The sequence below is a fragment of the Synchiropus splendidus genome, chromosome 8 (assembly GCF_027744825.2).
Source record: "Synchiropus splendidus isolate RoL2022-P1 chromosome 8, RoL_Sspl_1.0, whole genome shotgun sequence".
Taxonomy (NCBI): Eukaryota; Metazoa; Chordata; class Actinopteri; order Syngnathiformes; family Callionymidae; genus Synchiropus; species Synchiropus splendidus.
The window spans coordinates 5938385-5956943 of NC_071341.1; the positions used below are offsets into that span (position 1 = coordinate 5938385).

The following is an 18559-nucleotide window of genomic DNA, read 5'->3' on the forward strand; positions in this document are numbered from 1 at the left end:
CGTTTCTTCTGGTTTACTTGCAGCGGAGAGAGGGAAGCCAATTACTGAGTGATGTCACCTCCGTGACGAGGGGTGGCGCTATGACCTCTTAACTCACTCTGGTTCAATAGTAACAGTCAGTCGGAACACAGTCAGATGTTCTGAGTCAACAATGCATTCGGTGCTCTAACACTGTAGTTCTAGGCCCCAGCCTGACCCTTGATCAATGTGGTGTGATGGTGTGAATCCTATCAAAACATAAAAAATAACACATATTCAACATCTGAATCAATATTTAACATTTATACAAAATTGTTAACAAATAAATTATCTTTGTCAGAGGTTGCGCATATCATTCTAGGATGTTGGTTCACTCAGAACAATACGATTAAAAATGATGATCAGTGACTTGAAATCGATTCAGTAGCTTTACAACCCATATAACTGTGACACACTGACCTGGATACTCGACTAGACCAGGTACTAGACTAGTGCAGTCAAGCGTTTCCTGTTGTTTTTTCTTTTAGAACAATTTCTTGCAAACCCAAAATGTTCATATGTATGTGTATATATATATATATATATATATATATATATATATATATATATATATATATATACACAATAAAAATCTTAACATAGAATATATATTAAGTATTATATGATCATATCAACTGTTTCACAAGTTGTAAACAACTTTGAAATCCCCCCCAACAGCAGATATCCAACACAAAATCTGCTAAGTATAAACCACAACAAACATCCTCATCCACATAATCATCTATAACCAATGAAATGAGAAAAATAATGGACTCTACACTGATCACTGATTTGATTTTATGTTGTGTGAAGGCCAAGAACTTTTACTAGTTGTACTCAAAATGGAATATTACCGTGACTCCAAATCACAGCCATTTTCTACACTCTGTCAGACCTGATGTTCTCCTTGCAGCATTAAAGCAAAAACAAGACGGAATCACACAGGGAAACCTTTCCAACTATCTGTAAGGAAAACCATTCATGTCCATTAAGACATTTCTGCTTAGGTATCCCCGACCTAATCTGAGGCAAAATCCTAACTGAAACCGACAAGTGCACAAATGCAACATATTTCCATGGAGGCATGGAGTTTGGACGGTCGCAGCCTTGATTTTGAAAACACCGAAATACTCTGTGCCAGAACACAGAACATTCCACGGCAACTCAAAATTTGCTGTCATCAGCAAACAGGATTTTAGCTAGGAGGTGTCAGGGCGTCACTGCACTGCAAAACATGAGAACATAGATGCCCAGTTGTTCTCAGCCTCAACCCTCGCACTGGTAGCTTGGCCATTGTGCCCGCCATATTTGTTTACCAGCATATTCTCGCAGTTAGCCACATCTCGCGAGTTGCGACACCCGTGGCATGGAAGTGCTGTGATGTCTGATAAAAGGAGGAAACTGCAGATAAGTTACAAAATTTAAACAATCGTTCACAAAACGAACTCATTGCTTTTTAATAGGAGGAGTATTTGGGCATTTTTTATTGGACGAGAAGTCCGCTCCCCAGTGCACACAGTGCTTGCCGAATGCGAGCAAAATAGCTCAACATGGATCACATTTGAAGTGGTTCTATTTATTTAACCAAGCGGCAAGCCTTTATATGTATACATTGTTTGAATGAGTGAATGTTTAAATGTGTGAAAGTTTAGAAAACCATCACAGATAGACAGCTGATACAACTCTATGCTTACCTTGCACACATATAGAAAAGAAGTAGACACAAGAATCCTAAAAACATTAATTAAAAAAAAATGAATCATGGTCACCCAAGTAAAACAACTGCTATTGTGGCAACAGCTAGTTCATCTCTGTTGATGATTTTTTGACTCAGATGTTTATTTTTATAAAAAGTTATCTTTGGACAAATAGCAGCTTCTTATTTACAAACCAAGTTAGCCTTAAGTCAGTCAGTCGTTGCCATGGCGCAGGGTTATGGATTGGGGCGGGGCTTTGGGCGCCATTTTTTCAAAATCCATGCTAAACGTATGATCTGTTCACATTTTACCATCTCTCCCACCATTGATGGCAAGTTCACAAAACTAACTTTAATTATTGCTGTCAAACTGAGCAGTTCCAGAAGATACAACAAAGCAGTGAGCCCAAAGTATCTGAGACAAGATCCAGAAATTACAAACAGGCACAGGATTCTACCTGAATTATTCAATTTTTCTCCATCTTCTCTTTCTCCAGTCTTAAAATTCCATTGGTATAAAAACATGCACTTTACATTTTCAAGTTCGCGTTGCAGTTTGGTCTCAAATGAATATTTCCTGCTGTTTTCAGAGCTTTTCCAGGCATTTTACCCCCTGCCTTCTTATGAAGAGACACAGGCTCCTTTATTTTTTTCACATGTAATACAATTTTAAATGAAGACATAACTCAGAATAAACAGACCTAATAACTTTCACACTGAGCCAGCCAACACCGGTGAAACACCTCTCTAAAGTCCAGATATAATGTCAGCCTACAGCTAACATATGTTTGCTAAATGCTGTTCTTTTTCTTTGTTCTTTGCCAGCACCTCCGAGGAGGTTGTGTTTTTGCTGCCCTCTCTGTGTCTGTCTGCCCCAGGGTCACTGCAGGGTCGGTTGGTGACCAAGCAGGAGTGGTTCAACAACAGTCAAACTGACATTATCTGGGCTGTCTGACCCATGTCTCACATGCTTACTGTTTCTGCGATCACTCTCCTGCGGTTACATGTGAAGAGTAGCGCGACTAAGGCAATAGCTTGAGCCGCCGAGTCCAATTGCGTCATGTTCTCCCTGTTTACATGTAGTGCTTTTAAAATCAAGCTATGAGTAGTTCACCTCTGTGACGAGGGGTGGCGCTGTGAGCTCAGCAATCCTTCCGGTTCCTATGACCGTCGAAGGAGAGCAATCAGGGCTGACAGGTAGCAAGGAGCCGTTTCGGACTGTTACATAGAAGTCGGAGCAATGGTTCAATGCCAATCACCATCATGGAGCAGTCGAGATAGTCAGCTCGCTTACATAGCCATGTTTTGGAAAGGTTGTTAACATGATCATTAGTTCTTGTGGGAAGTAACGATCAAAACGACCTGGGTGAAGGAAGTTGCGAGTTCCAAAACACCGCTGATATCAGGTATGTTATGTGTTCACCGCAGACATCAGCTAAGACCGAGGAACACACGACTTCCCCATTGTATAGCAGGTTATTAGGCATCATCAGACCAGGATTAGTCTATGAGTCTGTTTACTTCCGTATCTGTATCTGAAGCTCGCGCAGCTGCACATCACTCAGCTACTCGGCTACATGCTAGCTTAGTCCAGCTATTGACAGCAGTATCTGTCGTGTCAACTTAGCTGTTAACATGCATTTTAAAAGTCTGAAATTAGCCGGACTAACAGAATAATTGGGTTTTCTGACCCATCTTGTAACCACAGTCAGTCTGTGTTGTCAAATATCAAGCACAGCCATCTCTGTCGTCATGGTAACACTTGTGCAATTCTAAGTCTGCATACAGTGTTGAACTTCGAAAATGTACAGCATTCACTTTGTTTTCCATCGACGGACTCCCTGCCGGAGCGAGACATTGTACAGCCTGCTCTAGGTTTTCGAATGTCCCAGACTTCAAACAAATCGGAGTTCGAACGAAAATTTTGAGATTTGTTTGGTTCTGATTTCGAACGAAAATCCAGAACACGAACGAAAACATAACCTGTGCGGACCGATCAGCTGACCCACGACACACTTTGTTATTGGGTATAACGCAGCCTCTGTATACAGACGTTAGCTACATTTACTGACTGTTTTTTTCTTCATATTGAGGCGTAAAACCTTTCCTGTCTCCGCACTGGACCGTGGTAGAGTGTCACAGGGGAGGTGCTCGCTCGCCACACCTCCGAGGCTGGAGCGCTCACTCCAGGGTTTGATGTCCTGTTGTGGGCTGGAGCTGGGACAGGGATGAGGCGAGTCTGGGACAGAGCCTCACTTGGTTTATGACTTTGTCACAGCCAAGCGCACATTCAGAGCTGGACACGCACCGGGCACCTCTTCACTTCTGGAGAGACATCACTCACTCGGCAACCCCTCCCACATGCAGCGGCCACACACATAGAGGAACAGCGCACCTGCAGCAGACACTCTACATTCACTCCTACAAAAGCCTATTTTAAGGCTTGGAATGCGTTATTTCTTTTTACATTCATTGTAATGGGAAAAATCGATTCAGATTTCGAACAAATCACCCCTCGAACGGCCGTCTGGAACGGATTGTGGTCAAGAACCGAGGTTGGCTTGTATATTAATGCAGAACCCAGTCCAGACATGAAAAGAAATATAAGGCCTTTGGGTCAGAGTTCTGGGCGTGGGGTGCCCCTCAACACTGTGATATTTTTTTTTTCACTTGCTGCAGTGTGTTGTTCCTTTCTCAGATTTTATTGAAGTTAATGATAATAATACTGCTTGTTTACAAGGTTTGAAGTTAATATTAAAGGTTCTTCAACAGTATAATGCAGAAAACAAATTTCCCACCCCAAAAGAATTGCATGCTGAATTACAATCTCAACTTTGATATTGTTCAGCCCTAACGTTCAGTGACTGCACAGCCAGAATACAATTGCAATTAGCAACAAGTGGAACTCTCTAGAGTCTCTGCATCTACTAAGGAAGTCATTTGTTGTTGCTTAATGCAATTCAGTTTTGGGGAGGCCTTTAAAAAAATACATTAAAAAAAAAGCAAAGGCTACTGGAATATGTTAATAAATACATCCTCAAAGTCAGAAGATTCAATACACATTTACTTACACTGCAATAGTGGGAGTGAAAACGTGGAACTCACTGACAAAGTAAATGAATAAACCTAAGAACAACATGAGGAAAATGGATCTGACACAGAAACTGTGAGATTTCTCTGGAGAAAAGACTTCAAAGATCAGAAGAAACTGAAGGTTAGCAACACACACAGGACTAAAACACACACACACACAAAAGGATCTCTCAAGCTTACACACTGCTACACACAACAATTGTTCCGTAAAATAGTCTGAATAAGGGGCAGAAAAGACAAGCACTGTTCTTCACTCTGCATCTTTTCAATCTCTGATCATGTCAGTAGAAATATTGACAGAACTGTGTGCAATGTAACAATATAACTCATGGTGTCTTAATTTACATTAAGACACCATGTGTTATACCAGTTATACAATAACATATTACATATCGTGCAACACGTTTAGAATGTATTAAAGGAGGTTGAAACAAATTACTTAATTCAAAATCGTCACAAAAAATGTATTGTAGACTGTGAAGGGTGGCAACCTCTTACTATCTCACGATTCACTTCAATTCGTCTGGGGCCCACGACTCAATATAAAAAACAATTTTTCAATTTCTGATCATGATCGACTCCCATTTGCTTGGCAAGGCAGAATGACAAATGGAGACATTACAGTGTCTTTCCCACATTCATTAAGAATAAAATATGCATCCATCGTTCCAACTGCAACAAATGGCAAAACAATGTTAGATTTGACAGGGATCTGGACTGTTTACAACTTTCTGTGTTGATGTCAGACCCATCACCCAGAATTAGTTAATGTGGCTTCCAAAATATCAGGTAAGTCCAACAGCATGTGGCCACAAATTTTTGTACACGCAAGAACTGATGCATCTGATCCTAGTCTGCGTGTCTCTGGGGAGGCGTGTCTAGTGTCCCTCACTGGAGGAGAGTGTAAAACAACATTACAGTCATATTATTGGGATGAAACTGGACCAAACTGGGCCAGTCCATTAACCACGTCAATGTTATTCTGTATTTAAATGACTGATGACCATGTAACATATTCACCAATACAAGCCTTATCTGGAATTTGAACAGTGACCTGAATTAGGGTTTCCTGAACGGAAGAAACAGGCCACCTGAGGACACTGGGGACGTTTAGTGGGTCATGATCTCTTGATAGAGAGGTGAGGAGCAGATTCAGCAACCGAGCAGCCATGTGTGGAGAGAAAAAAGAGGTTGTAGCTCGCCTGAGGGAGCGTGTCGTCGAGCACAGGCTTGCTTCAGGGGCCTATTATCTTTGTCTGTTGTCTGTGTCCATCCACAACGAACCACAAAACACTTCCTCTGATAGACACTCTCGACGGGTGTCAATCTGGGTAAAGGGGAAGCTCACGATCGTCGTGTTAAATGGGTAAAAGGTCACAAATATTCTTTGAGGTTTCTGGTGGATTCTTCTGCACTGAAGCGAAACAGAATCTACGAATCTGCACAGTGAAACGGAATACATTTTTTCCACAGATGGAATATCAACACAGGGACAGTCCATTTGTTCTGTGTGAACTCAAGGTGAACATTTTAGCCGATCATCTGTGTGGCAGTGATGTGATGGTTGTCGTGCACCTTTTTGTTCCAACCAAACAAAAGGACACCCTATCATCAGTCTGGTGTCTTAATGTAGTCACTTGACAAAAACCTGCACTGAGTGCAGCCCTTTTGTGGATCAGTTTGACACCCCTTGCTTAGTAAACAGGACCGTATACAGATGTCATTCTGTGATCAATGACGCTGTTTATCTCTTCACACGTTTGTGAAATCAAAATGCATATCATGTTTAAGCCTTTAACCTGAACCTTCAACCTCTGGGTTCAAGAGCAAACACTGAGCTAACAGATGTTCACACACAGCCACAGAGATGGTCCACACATGCGTGTTGACATCACAAGGAAGAGACACATCACCTGCTCATATTCTGAAGATCTGTCGAGCATTAAAGCAGTAAAGCTGCCAGCAAAGCCGGACCCTATCTAGTCAGAAAACACCGTCAGGTGAAGATATGAAGTAAACGGTGAAAATGAAGAATCACATCTGACATGAACATGTTCTACACTTGTTGTTGGTCATGTGCTACGTGTGACTGTTGGGGCTCTGCTGTAGCACAAGAGACAGGGATGTGACTCAGTCCAGCGCCACAGAAACTCACTTCACTGTCACAAACCACCACTGAAGTTTAAAGAACATTTGACAGTAATATAAATATAGATTAGCGTCAAGCCCCTCTGGACGCTGCACATCTCTGATAGAGATTGTGACAGAGTCGTCTAAAATTGATTCATCATCGTCGTCGTCATGGCCCAGTGTCCAGGCAGAGTCACTCTGATGCGCTGTACAGAAGAACTCTGACTGCTCAGTTAATGTTGTCAAAGGCAGCGCTCTAAGTCATTGCTGCACTATGCAAGAAAGTGTTTTGCTTCGTACACATCACATTGTCTGTCAGGCAGGCAGAGGTCACACAATATAGATACACTAAATCAATTGTGGAACCTGACATGATGGTCATAACAAATAATAACAAATGTCGATTCTTCCCCCGTTTCAAACTAGATCTAGCTGCGAATGCGCTTCCTTTGCAAACGTAGCTAAGGAGGAAAGTTGCCGCTGTGTTCTGTTAAGTGTGTGGGTTGGATGTGGATCCTAACTGCTAGCTGCGCACCAAGAAAAGCGATGCGGGGGAACAGCCAGTGATGCTGGGCATGAACCCGGGCATCGCGATGCACCCGCTTCTCCGGTCTCCACCAGCGTCCAGAGGCACACCGACAGGTCGGACTTGACTCACACCCCTCACACCGACACGCACTCCGCTGTAAGTCCGTGTACTTACGCCCTTGGTCTGGGGAAGCCCATGGACAGCAGCACGTCCAAGCTGGAGCCACATTTGACGGATCCAGTCCGGGTCTGCCGGAGCCTGCGAGGGAGGATCTTACTGTACAGGTCCTCTTTGGCGGCCATGGCTACTTCACGTCCAGTGCTAGTGTCTGTCCCGGAGCACCGGCTGGCTCCGCATAACTGCAGCAGCTCACAGCCGAGCGGAGAGCAGTTCCGACCGGGCAGCGGGAGCCTCTGAGCCCCGCCCACGAGTCGAATGAACCAATGAGATGCGCCGCTGCGGCTGCTTTTTACTACAGCGAGGAGGAAAATGACCGAAAATAGAACACAATCGGCAAAGCGAAACACCACGCTGGGTCTTCGGGTTTCCAGCTTGACATTGCATTCGAGTCTAATTCGGCATTATGTTCAAGTCATGTCGGGGGAAATTAATTATTCCATGGCCAATGTGTCACCGCGTGAAGTTTCCGGTCCTGCTCCCGGGTGCGACACGTGTCTCTACGACACAGAATCAAGACAATATGATACAGAGCGATGTATGGTTTATTCAATACTCACCACCTCCGTCATAATGATATTATATTGTGAGATACAAAAAAATCATTCCAAACTGAAACGATTATTCCCCTTTTATGAACGATTACATACGATACACCATGTAATAAAGCCTACATTTCTTATTCATGATATAAGAGAAAGAATGAATACGTTTGAGTTTCTGCTCTATTTGCAAGGCTAATGTTTCATTGAGTGAAAAACATCTCTAAAGTTTAATTATATGAAGGAAACACTTGAACCCAGTAACAGGCGATCATTACTCTGAGCACAATAAGGCAGTCATGTTGAACTGTGGGAGGAAACCTGAGTACTCAGAGGTAGATGCACAAAAGAAGACGGCAGAAAATAACTTATTTGAAAAATATTTTTAATAAAATACGATTTAAGGCATGTTTACGAGTAGAAAGAAAGATGAAATATATTCTTGTAAAGAAATGCAATATTTAAAATGCATAAATAGCAATGGTCGATTTCATGTTTTGAAATTTCCGACTAAGGACATTTGTTTAGTGCAATGATCTGTGGCAAAATGTGACTTTATCTGGCCGAAAGTCATTGAAACCAGAATAATACTCATGACATAACTTAATATTATATGGCGTGATTATGGCGTCGGATTGGGTGACCGTAAAGTCCGCGTTAAACGCAGGCAGATGGGTTGTAGGGAGTGATGGCGCAGAACACACAGCCTGCCTCCTGGAAAGCGCGTCTCATCGCCACCTAGTGGATATAAGCAGAACAATATCAACGCAGAGGTCCGAGTTAGAGTTTATTTAGTGGGTGGAAATAGTCGGAACAGGATTAGCACCCGAGTGAGGAGACACGACTGGCAGGAACTGGAGTCAGTCTAGACTTGGAAGACATTAAACACCAACAACCGTGACTCATCTGAGTGACAGGTCAGATTCATGAAGAGTACGAGAAGTATAAGCTCAAAATAGAGTCATCCCACAGCACTTCCTGGACCCAATGAATCAGAGCTTTTCTGGTCACAAAAAGTTCCATCTATAGTTATAATAAACATGTATACACAGTACTCTGAATTAAAACTGTATGGAAGGCTACTGTACATACAACAACTGCTACTTTAAATGGTATTAAAAGCAAATAAGCGAATTAGTTCAAGAATCAGGAATCCGCTGAGGGTCAGTCAAATAAATTCGATGCACTCTCCATTTCAGTCAAGCATTTAATTTTTCAGCAGGAGTAAAGAGCAAGGGGCAACAGTCCAACCTGATAAAAGCATGGATGAATTATTCAGCATCCCGCATGGCTAAATATGGCCACACTTTCTTAGCTGTTCTCAGATGGAAGAAGCTGTCTCAACCCTTTATTAGTATTGTACTGAGTTCAGGTATGTATATGTAGTAGTCCTCATGATCGCAAGAACCAGTTGTTGCCACCTGATGTTTTTTTTGTTCTTTATTTGAAAACTTGTTTTGCAAACAAGAAGGAACTTATTGTTCTAATAACAAGAAGAAAACTAGGTAAGAAATATGTTCATGATAAAGTAAAACAGGAGCAAGTGTAGAAACTATCTCATGGTGACTCCAATATACTGTATATATAAAATTAAAAATCCAAATTAAAAAAGTAGGAACATGCACCATCAGAACAGGTAACAGAATCTCAAGAATTCACTTGCTGGCTTTTGCTAGCAGACTCTCAGCCTGTGGCATGTAATACTCAAACGATACCACTCACAAAGACACACACACACTTCCTTTACACACACTCTTTTTAACAGTTTCCTTATCTTCTATCATGTGAGATAATGTGTGCGAGCGTGTGACTACTCACCAACTTCTCCGGATCTAGACACAGGCCCACCACTGCCCCTCCACTGCCTGGTAACTTCACAGCAGAGCCAAACTATAGGAATAAACAAACCAACCAGTCAGAACAACTGTCCTCGCCCTTACACACCAGACAAACTTACCTCTTTGGCTAAATGGACCATCTTTAGGTTGCCAGGACCCAGCGACTCCTCGGAGTATACAGACCTGCAAGGTTTTTCAGTTCATTATTTACTTCAAATGTTGCATTCTACAGTACATATTATAGAGCCAGAAATACCATATCAAATGACACGGTTTAACAGGGATGGACAATTCCATTTCTTGACAGGCCATCAAGCCAAAAGACAGCAGAAAAGGATTCTTTGCTACTTAGATATTATCTGACCCTGACATTAGATGCTCAAAGCATGTCATTTATTTTATAGTATTTATTTTTTACACCTTTCAGGATAAAACTAATGCTTATTAGCTTATCTCTTAAAGTGGTGACTATCCTCATGACAGAACTGTGAGAAAAATATGGAAATAGCACATGATTTGATTTGATATATTTCATTTACTTAGGTTATAATGGAGGACAAAAGTGTGGGAAGAAAATAAAGACCAAAAAAGAACTCATGAGTAAAATTTACAATTCACAACAGAAAGGCGAAAAAGGTATGGTTACTTTTGCAGTTTTTACCTTGATCTCCCGTGGGCACTGGCAACAAACAAGCTAACCCATACCCTGGCATACACAGTGGGACCTCAACTTACAGGTGTCCTAAATAACAAAACATTGGAGTTTGTTTTTTTTGTTTGTTTTGTCTTTTGGCTTTGACTTGAGTGCATAAATTTGGGTAACAGTAAACTCAAGACACCGCAGAACACACCACCACCCAGCTGGTGTACCCCACTCATTCACTATACGTTTGCGATTAGCTTGCGAATCTTTATTGCATCACAAACAACGGTGTTGCAGGAAAGTGGCTATGTGTTGGAGGTTAAGAGATGAAGGAAATGTTTGAGATTGAGGGGGAAGCTTAGTAAAATCACAACCTATTGTATTGTGCTTTTATACAACACTCTTTATGTGGAGGGGCTTTGTCTTGTATCTTAAGATGAGAAATATTGCTGTGACATGTAAGTAGTTTGAGCTACAGGCTCTGTTATGGAACACATTTCATTTGAAAGTCCTGACAATACTGTACACGCAAACTCACATTTAAAAATAACATAAAACAATTTGGATGTTGAGCTAATTTGACATTTTGATAACCTTCTGAGCTCAAAATTTTGGTCCATCAGCTGTGCCAGAAGGGTCCAGTCTTTGTCCTCAAGTGCAGTTCTGAAAGCAACAACGGAATCAGTTTAAAATAGGTTGGTAGGAGGTCACTCACACACCACAGTTGCTGGTGTTAAATGCACTTGCTGTTCGGTAACAGGACTGGGTCCACGCTTACCTGGCTTTATCTGTGAGATCAGCAAATGACTTCATTGCTTCAACTACGAGAGGCTCACCTATGACAAAGACACAGCAATAAATTACTTGAAGGATCTTATTAACAAAATGAAGAGTAACATATGCCTCCAGAATCAGTACAAGTAAAATATCTAATGTGATGTATACAGCAAGAAATAAACTGAGTGTGCCATTCATCAGATCTGATATCAACACGTGATTTAAATTAGCTAGTTCAGCACATCAGACTCCTATGCTGTGAACTAGATTAGTATCTCCCTGAATCACTCTGTAGCTGTCCCATCCCATCAGTGCAGTGTGGCTGTAATATTGCAGCATTGTGATAACATGAGTATTGTGCCAGAGTTGCCCAATGACTGCCACCCCTATATGGCACATAACATATCCCTAACTTCTTGAGAAACATACCGCTGACCCAGCGCTGCCGTACATTGCTGTGGATTCGACCAGAATCACTGGGGTCACTCAAGTAGGCGAGCCAAAAATTTGGAAGCTCACTCATATCCATGGGAACATAGTTCCCTGAGAAGAAATAGAAAGTGTAAACATCAATGCACCACAGATTACTGTGCTGAGTCATCCTACCGTATCCCTTCTCTTCCATCAACTGCTTGCTGAAGTCCATGTAGACCAGACCTTCATACACCTGACCAGCAGAGACACTTAGCTAACACTAACACTAACAACCTTAGCGGCACCAACCTGGACCACCCTGTCCTGCAGGCCAGCTGTAATGAACAGCTCATCGGTCTCCACGTTGAGGATGAAGTTGGCACGCACTGGTTTCGGGAGGTCCTGAAGACAAAACAGCAGTCGGCAGAATTCCTCTGTTTAATGCTCTCATGTTTATACTACTTGTTTGGCTGGAGCTCACAGTGGAAGCAAAAATAAGGGACTTCTAGTTTTGCACAAAAATGCAGAGATTGATAACGTTCAGGATCTCGAACACATGTTCTGATTTGAATTGTTTTCATGTGATGCACACGCTGCAAACATACGTCATCTGTGATGTTGTAGAACTTCATCAGACACTTGAGTGTGGCGGAGACAATGGCGCTGCAGGAAAATAGCACAGTGATCATTTTACCGAGGAACCCATCCAGTTTATCATTGAAACGGTCGACTTTGTGGAAATGAATGACAACGGATTACCTGCTTCCCGCGAGGCCCTGGGACGGACAGACAGACAGAAAGAATTTCAATTTATTTTTATACACTCTTTTTTGCATTCTTGACCATACAGTCGTAGTGCACTTCATTTGATTCACCAGCATCAGTCAATATTATATGAAACAATAAATAATGAATATGGCAGCTGGGGTGGGAGTGGAGAATTAAGCTGTATGAAGGACGACGGGAGGAAAAGGGATTTAAGTAATTTTCGAACTGTTTAATTCAGAGGCTGCATTATATGCACTGGCTGCTGTCAGGGACCATGAGGCTAACAGGAAGACGGGATGAAAAATAGCCTATATGTGTTGGGACAAGTCATAAAATAGGATTATAACGAACGTAATGATGCCATAGCATCAGCTAAAATTCTTATTTGAACATTTTAAAATTATTTAATTTAAAATTCATTTTTCTTACAGTTTGTTGAGGAACAAGACAGAGGAAATGACAAATGAAAAGGGCTGCAGATGTACAGTGCCAGTTGTTAAGATGACTATGAATTACTACCATTTATTTGCATTTTTTTTAGTTGAGGAATATCTGAAAATGACTTTAAATTATAATTTAAAAACGCCCTAATGTCATAGAAAAGGCGAGGCGGGGATGGGGGATGAAGTCCCTTGCTAAAGCCAGAGATCACGCCAGACTGACTGGAGAAAAGCATCCATACTCTTGTTAAATCTAACCCATCATGTCGCCCCAAAGGGAGTGGGGCAAAAGAGCCAGGCTGGGCGCACCAAATGAAGTGGAAGACAACTGTTATCAATATTCATATATGTACATATGATACCTACCACTTGACGAGGAATGTTGGTGTCATACTTGAGGGTGAAATTCTGTGTTGTTAGTGCAATTCTGGAGACAGAGGAGAAACATATCAACAAGGCAACTCAAACCAATACGAGACTAGGATCAGAGCTGATGAACTGGCAGCCTGCATTGAAGAAAACGGTAGTTTAATCAATGAAAGAAAATCAATTGGATAATTCTTCTTCTTACCCTTGTTTAGAGCAGAACTGGTAAAACTTCTTGCACGTGGCTTGCAGCAGCCGCAGGCCACCAAGATAGCTGTCAGGTCATCCAAAAGAAATCAATTTTCTGACAACCCAACAGAAAATTCTTCAGCTTAACAAATACACACCCTTCTTTTCTACTGATGCGGAACAGATCCTGCAAACTTCCAAACTCTGTCGGATCATTGAGCGGGTGTGGGACTAAAACCTGCAACATGATGGGTTTTTAATGGTAAATCTCATCAGCGTGTGTGTATGGATATGTTTTCCCTACACTAAGTCTTGTCAAACTACCTTTTGCTTTGTGAGGACATTTTGGCCTGTCTTCACTAGGTTTTGAGGGTTAAAACATTAGTAAAAGCAGTCTATTGTAAGGTTTATTTTGGCCATATGTTTTGGATGGTTAGGTTAAGAGTGAGAGGCTGGGGAAAGCATTATGACAATGATAGGTCCTCACAAAAACAGCAAACCATGACTGTGACATTTTTGTAAAGTGGGGACATTTGGCTTAGTTAGGAGCATTTGGTCGGTCCTCACTTCTTTAGCTCACATTTAGAGGGTTAAATCCTCAAACGATATACGAGAAGCACGTTGGAATAAGATTTTAGTTTAGTTCAGAGCCATGGTTAAGTTTATAGCCATTTGTTCTGGATGGTTAGGTTTAGGGTGAGAGGCTGGGGAAAGCATTATGCCAATGAGTGTACACACTAAGATGCGTGTGTGTGAATATTACCAAACTCTGGCTCTCCACCAGAGTCACTTCAGCCCAGAAGTTAGAGATGCTCATGGCGATGGTTTTCCCGTTGAACCCATCAGATGGGTTCCCCATCAGCCCCACTCTGCAAGTCATAGTTGACACATCAGAGAGCTGAACATGCAAATTCAAAGCCATGCAACATTTTCTCCAGTCACCTAAGTGTCACTCACCTAGCGTAGGAGCGACATGTGATGGGTTTGGCGGCGCTGTCTTGTTGTTTGGAGGAGAAATGAGTGAGCCACTTCGTGTAGTCGGGCAGACCCTATCGTGAAGAGTGTACAAATCCATTAGGACGGGACACTTTGTTCATTGGGAAAATCCAGAGGCACACCACCACCAGAACGTCGGCCAAAGCACAATTGTGCTTAGTCAAAAGTCCTGTACAGAATCCTTCGGAGTTTGTGAAAAACTGTCGGCATGATATTTGCAGGAACAAATTACAGAAAATGTATTTGTTTTCAGATAGAAGTGGGCAATATGGTAAAATATATCATGATTCAGTTATTTATTTATTCATTTATGTACTTTGGGGAATTACCAGAAATATCTTTCACATTCTTTGCCTCAGCTTCATAACAATGATTCTTCATCTCTTCACATTTTGGAGGGCGTCAATTTAGTTTTTAGATCACTTTTATACCAAGAAGCAAACTTTGACAGTCTATGAGAATCAATGAAGTTTTGAAGGGAGACATCACGTTAGCCATTATCTCTCAGGTGCAGACGGTCTTTGGCGTCGTGGTTCCGCCAAGGAACAATCCATCATTTTGTCATGAAGGCGTGTTAGAAACTTTCAAAAACAACTCAAAGTTACACATTTGACCGCCTTCTTTGCAGTGAGTGTGCGGGAAGAGGAGCATTGTAAGTGATGGACAAGTAGCGTCTTCATACATCTATAGTGTATAGAAAGAATGAGACTGAATCCATGTAATATACTTGTGTTGGTAGATCGTCAGCAGGTTCTAATTGTTCATGATTTAATGTCATCCTATCGTCCACCTCCAGCTCTGGACAAATGAGGTGTAACTGGATCATTTCCCAGGTGCAGATCTCTGGACCTCTTGAAACAGCTTTGCATGATAACGCTGTTCTTTCTCACCCACACTCCAGCACCCGCGAAGTAAGTTGGGGTTGACATTGTGATCAACAGCTGGTACAAACCACTTGTCCAATCAGCTGAAATCCGGTTGGAAGCTTCATCCCAAAAACATCCAGCTGCTTCTCGTTAATGAACTGCTCCTGCAGAGGAAACAGGAAGCCACTCGTCATGTGACTGCTTCAATCGAATCGCCATTCACAATAAAAGCTGAGAAAATATTAAAAGATGGGGGCGTTCACACACCCAGAATCGTCCAAAGGAGCGGTCAGAAGCTTGAGTCTGTAGTTCGAGGAAGTCAGACAGGTGGGACAGCGAGTCCTTCTGGAGGCAGTAGAAGACGACACTGGCGAGCCTGGATGACGTCAGGTCTTCTGTGGGTTTCTCCAGGAAGCGCTTTATTCTGGAACACAGAATATTGAGTGTTCCTCATTCCTCAATCGTTCTGCTGATACTGTCTGGTATTGTCGAGCACCAACACAAAAATCACGTTTTAGAGAGCTAATTCATGAAAATAGCCCATTTTCACATCACACATAACATTTTTACATACAACATCAAGGTAGTGAAATCATGTGATATTAATCAAGGGAAAATGTATTCCAAAAAAAATCAAAGCATCAGGACAACAATTGCATTTCACAGCAAGCCACGCTCACATCCAGCAAAGATAAAACCCTGCGTGCAGACCACTGACCTGTGTGTGTCAGCACAGACCTCGACGATTCCCCTGGAGCTGCTTTTCTCACCTTCTTCCATCTCATAGTAGATGATCAGCTCTCCAGGTTGCTGGGGAGTAAAAAAAACTACCATCAGCCCATTGTATGATGAAAGTCCAATCAGGACTTACCTTCGACCTGAAAAATCGTATCACTTGACCAATATCAAAGTTGTGGTCGGCACACAGCATGTCCCCTGCAATCTGGTTCAGAGAGGAAGTTTAGGCATGACTATCATCCCAGTACAACGATGATGATGGAGCCTACTCACCACCATGATGTCGTCCTGGAGTTTGCGGCTGCGTATGGCCAACTCCAGATCAGCCACGGCGCCCAGGCGGTCCTCCAGAGTGGTGCTGCCATCATTGATCACATTTTCCACTGGGAAATCATTTGCGGTGGCCCACCGTTCGTAGTGTTTGTACCTGTGTACAAAAGCGAGCCATGTAAGTATCACATTCTCTGATCTGAGATCCCCCCACTGTATATATCCTCAATACCCACTTATCCGCATTGGTCACCAGATACACAGCAGAGAACAACTGTCGCCTGGAAGAGAAACATAGTCACATTAGATGTGAGCAAGACACACAAGTGGATTTGCTGAAACTGAAGCTTTACCCACATGTTCACAGTCTCCCACCAGAAGTCAAGGATCTTCTTCCCTCTGATGCCAGGCAGAAGGGCCTTGGGCACCCCAGCAAGGTGGCTGTACAAGCCAGTTTCATCTTTCTGAAGAAGAAGATACAGCAACAATTAAAATCACAATAAAGAAGCGGTGAGGAAGGACATTCTGGAAAAAGAGTAAAATGTGGACAGGGGTTTTAGTATTAATATATTTTATATTCCAGTTATTAATTTGTAGTCCAATGTAATCCGAGGAAAAATGCAAATAAAATAACACATTAAATCAACAAACTGTTAGAATATTTGTGAAGTGCAATACAATAACGAAATGAACATCGTAAATGAATTCTGAACCGGGCAGGTGAATTTGATGTGAGGTACTCCGATGTGCTTGAACGCACCGGGGGCGTGTTCAGGTGGCTGCGGGAGAGTGGACGAGCGACCGCGACAAGTTGCTGAATTGTTCGGTCAGCTGTTGTGTTTGGCCTGAGTTGTGGCCTAAGCTGTCAACGTTTAACAGGTAAAATTGTCACTATGAGCCTGAAGACGTGGCCGGTTTATTCGGCAAGACTTGCAACAGCATTGTGTAAATGGAGGAAATACACTGCAACACTACAGCACAACGAGCTTTTAGGATGAAAACAGTGAGGAATCCATGCCAATTCAATGATGACGGACTTGGGCACGTAACTTCTACCTTTTAGCAACTGGGGTAAACGGACTCGATTTAAGTAGCTTGTTCCCATGAGCGCCACGGAACGGACTTTGCCCGGGTTTATAGAACCATGTTTTTTTGACACGAACAAGCAGCTTACCTTAATTTGAGTCTCCAACAGGGTGCCATGACCAGCAACAAGCAAAATGCATATCATAACTGAGACCAAATATTGAATTTGCCTGTCTGAACAAGCGCGGTAGCAAAACCGTCCTCAAAAAGTATTAACCTCTCGTTATGCGAACAACTTCCGGCATATATTTTCAAAATAAGATAACCCACCCGTATAAAGCGCTATAATATTTTTGAATTAATCATGCCGATGTTATGAGTACATGTTGAGGAGGCAGTATCCAAATTAGGTGGCGGATAATTATCTTCAGAATTGGCCCGATGTGAATAACATCTTGTTTGCTTGTCGGCATTTCCCGTCAGGGGTTGCCAGAGCAAGAGTCAGTCTGTGCACCCTTAACCTATGCTGAGCATCTTCAACACTCATACCTACCATGAAGGGTTAACTGTGCGTCTTGCTCTTGTGTCAGAGCTACTGTCCTCTCAGGCTCTGCTCTTATGCTTGCTACTTCTCTTCAGTCTGCATTAACCCTACAATCAAATGGAAAATCTCTTTGTTTTTGGTTTGCACGTGCGTGAGTGAAAGAGCCAGTGACATGATTGTGTGGCCAGAGCTGCAGGATCCATGGCCAACAACCTGGAAATCTCTGTGGCTCTGCTGAAACTGAGGCATGGCTGGTATAACAGGACGATGGACAGACATCGCAGAAGAAGGCTCCACTGGGATGTAGGCTGGATAGACCTGGATCAGAACTGTCTGGGCTGTTGCAGTGATGCTAAATCTGATTGGCTTGGTCTGAATGTTGCAGGGCATAACGGAGAACTAAACCAGAATATACCAAACCATGGTGCCCAATCTTACTTCCTGTCTGCATACCTAGAGGTCAATTTGGCAACATTACCAAAAAAGATTGTCCAACATT

General features: G+C 42.4%; 2 protein-coding genes across 4 annotated transcripts in view; both read right to left on the bottom strand.

Moving 5' to 3' along the window:
- Positions 1-7847, bottom strand: part of ubash3bb (ubiquitin associated and SH3 domain containing Bb) — a 36658-nt gene extending 28811 nt beyond the window's left edge. For both annotated transcript variants that reach the window (XM_053872525.1, XM_053872524.1), the window contains exon 1: positions 7641-7847. In XM_053872525.1, coding sequence (XP_053728500.1) covers positions 7641-7768 — 128 coding nt within the window. In that variant the 5' untranslated portion in view covers positions 7769-7847. The remainder of the gene's footprint in view (positions 1-7640) is intronic.
- A 720-nt stretch (positions 7848-8567) lies between these two features.
- On the bottom strand, positions 8568-17812 carry gkup (glucuronokinase with putative uridyl pyrophosphorylase). Of its 2 annotated transcripts, XM_053873790.1 has the most exons (23): positions 17665-17812; positions 16848-16954; positions 16727-16771; positions 16494-16647; positions 16354-16425; positions 16201-16292; positions 15750-15906; positions 15569-15646; positions 14578-14669; positions 14384-14489; positions 13779-13858; positions 13637-13705; positions 13432-13492; positions 12617-12633; positions 12463-12520; positions 12167-12259; positions 12050-12110; positions 11873-11986; positions 11445-11502; positions 11261-11329; positions 10143-10206; positions 10004-10075; positions 8568-8923 (listed from the first exon to the last, which is right to left on the bottom strand). In XM_053873790.1, the coding sequence occupies exons 1-23, from the start codon at positions 17719-17721 to the stop codon at positions 8843-8845; spliced, it is 1857 nt and encodes a 618-aa protein (XP_053729765.1). In that variant the 5' UTR covers positions 17722-17812; the 3' UTR covers positions 8568-8842. The 2 variants fall into 2 exon arrangements, with proteins under 2 accessions (XP_053729765.1, XP_053729766.1); XM_053873791.1 differs by lacking the exon at positions 17665-17812 and having other exon boundaries at positions 16723-16771; positions 16848-16959.
- Positions 17813-18559: the final 747 nt, after the last annotated feature.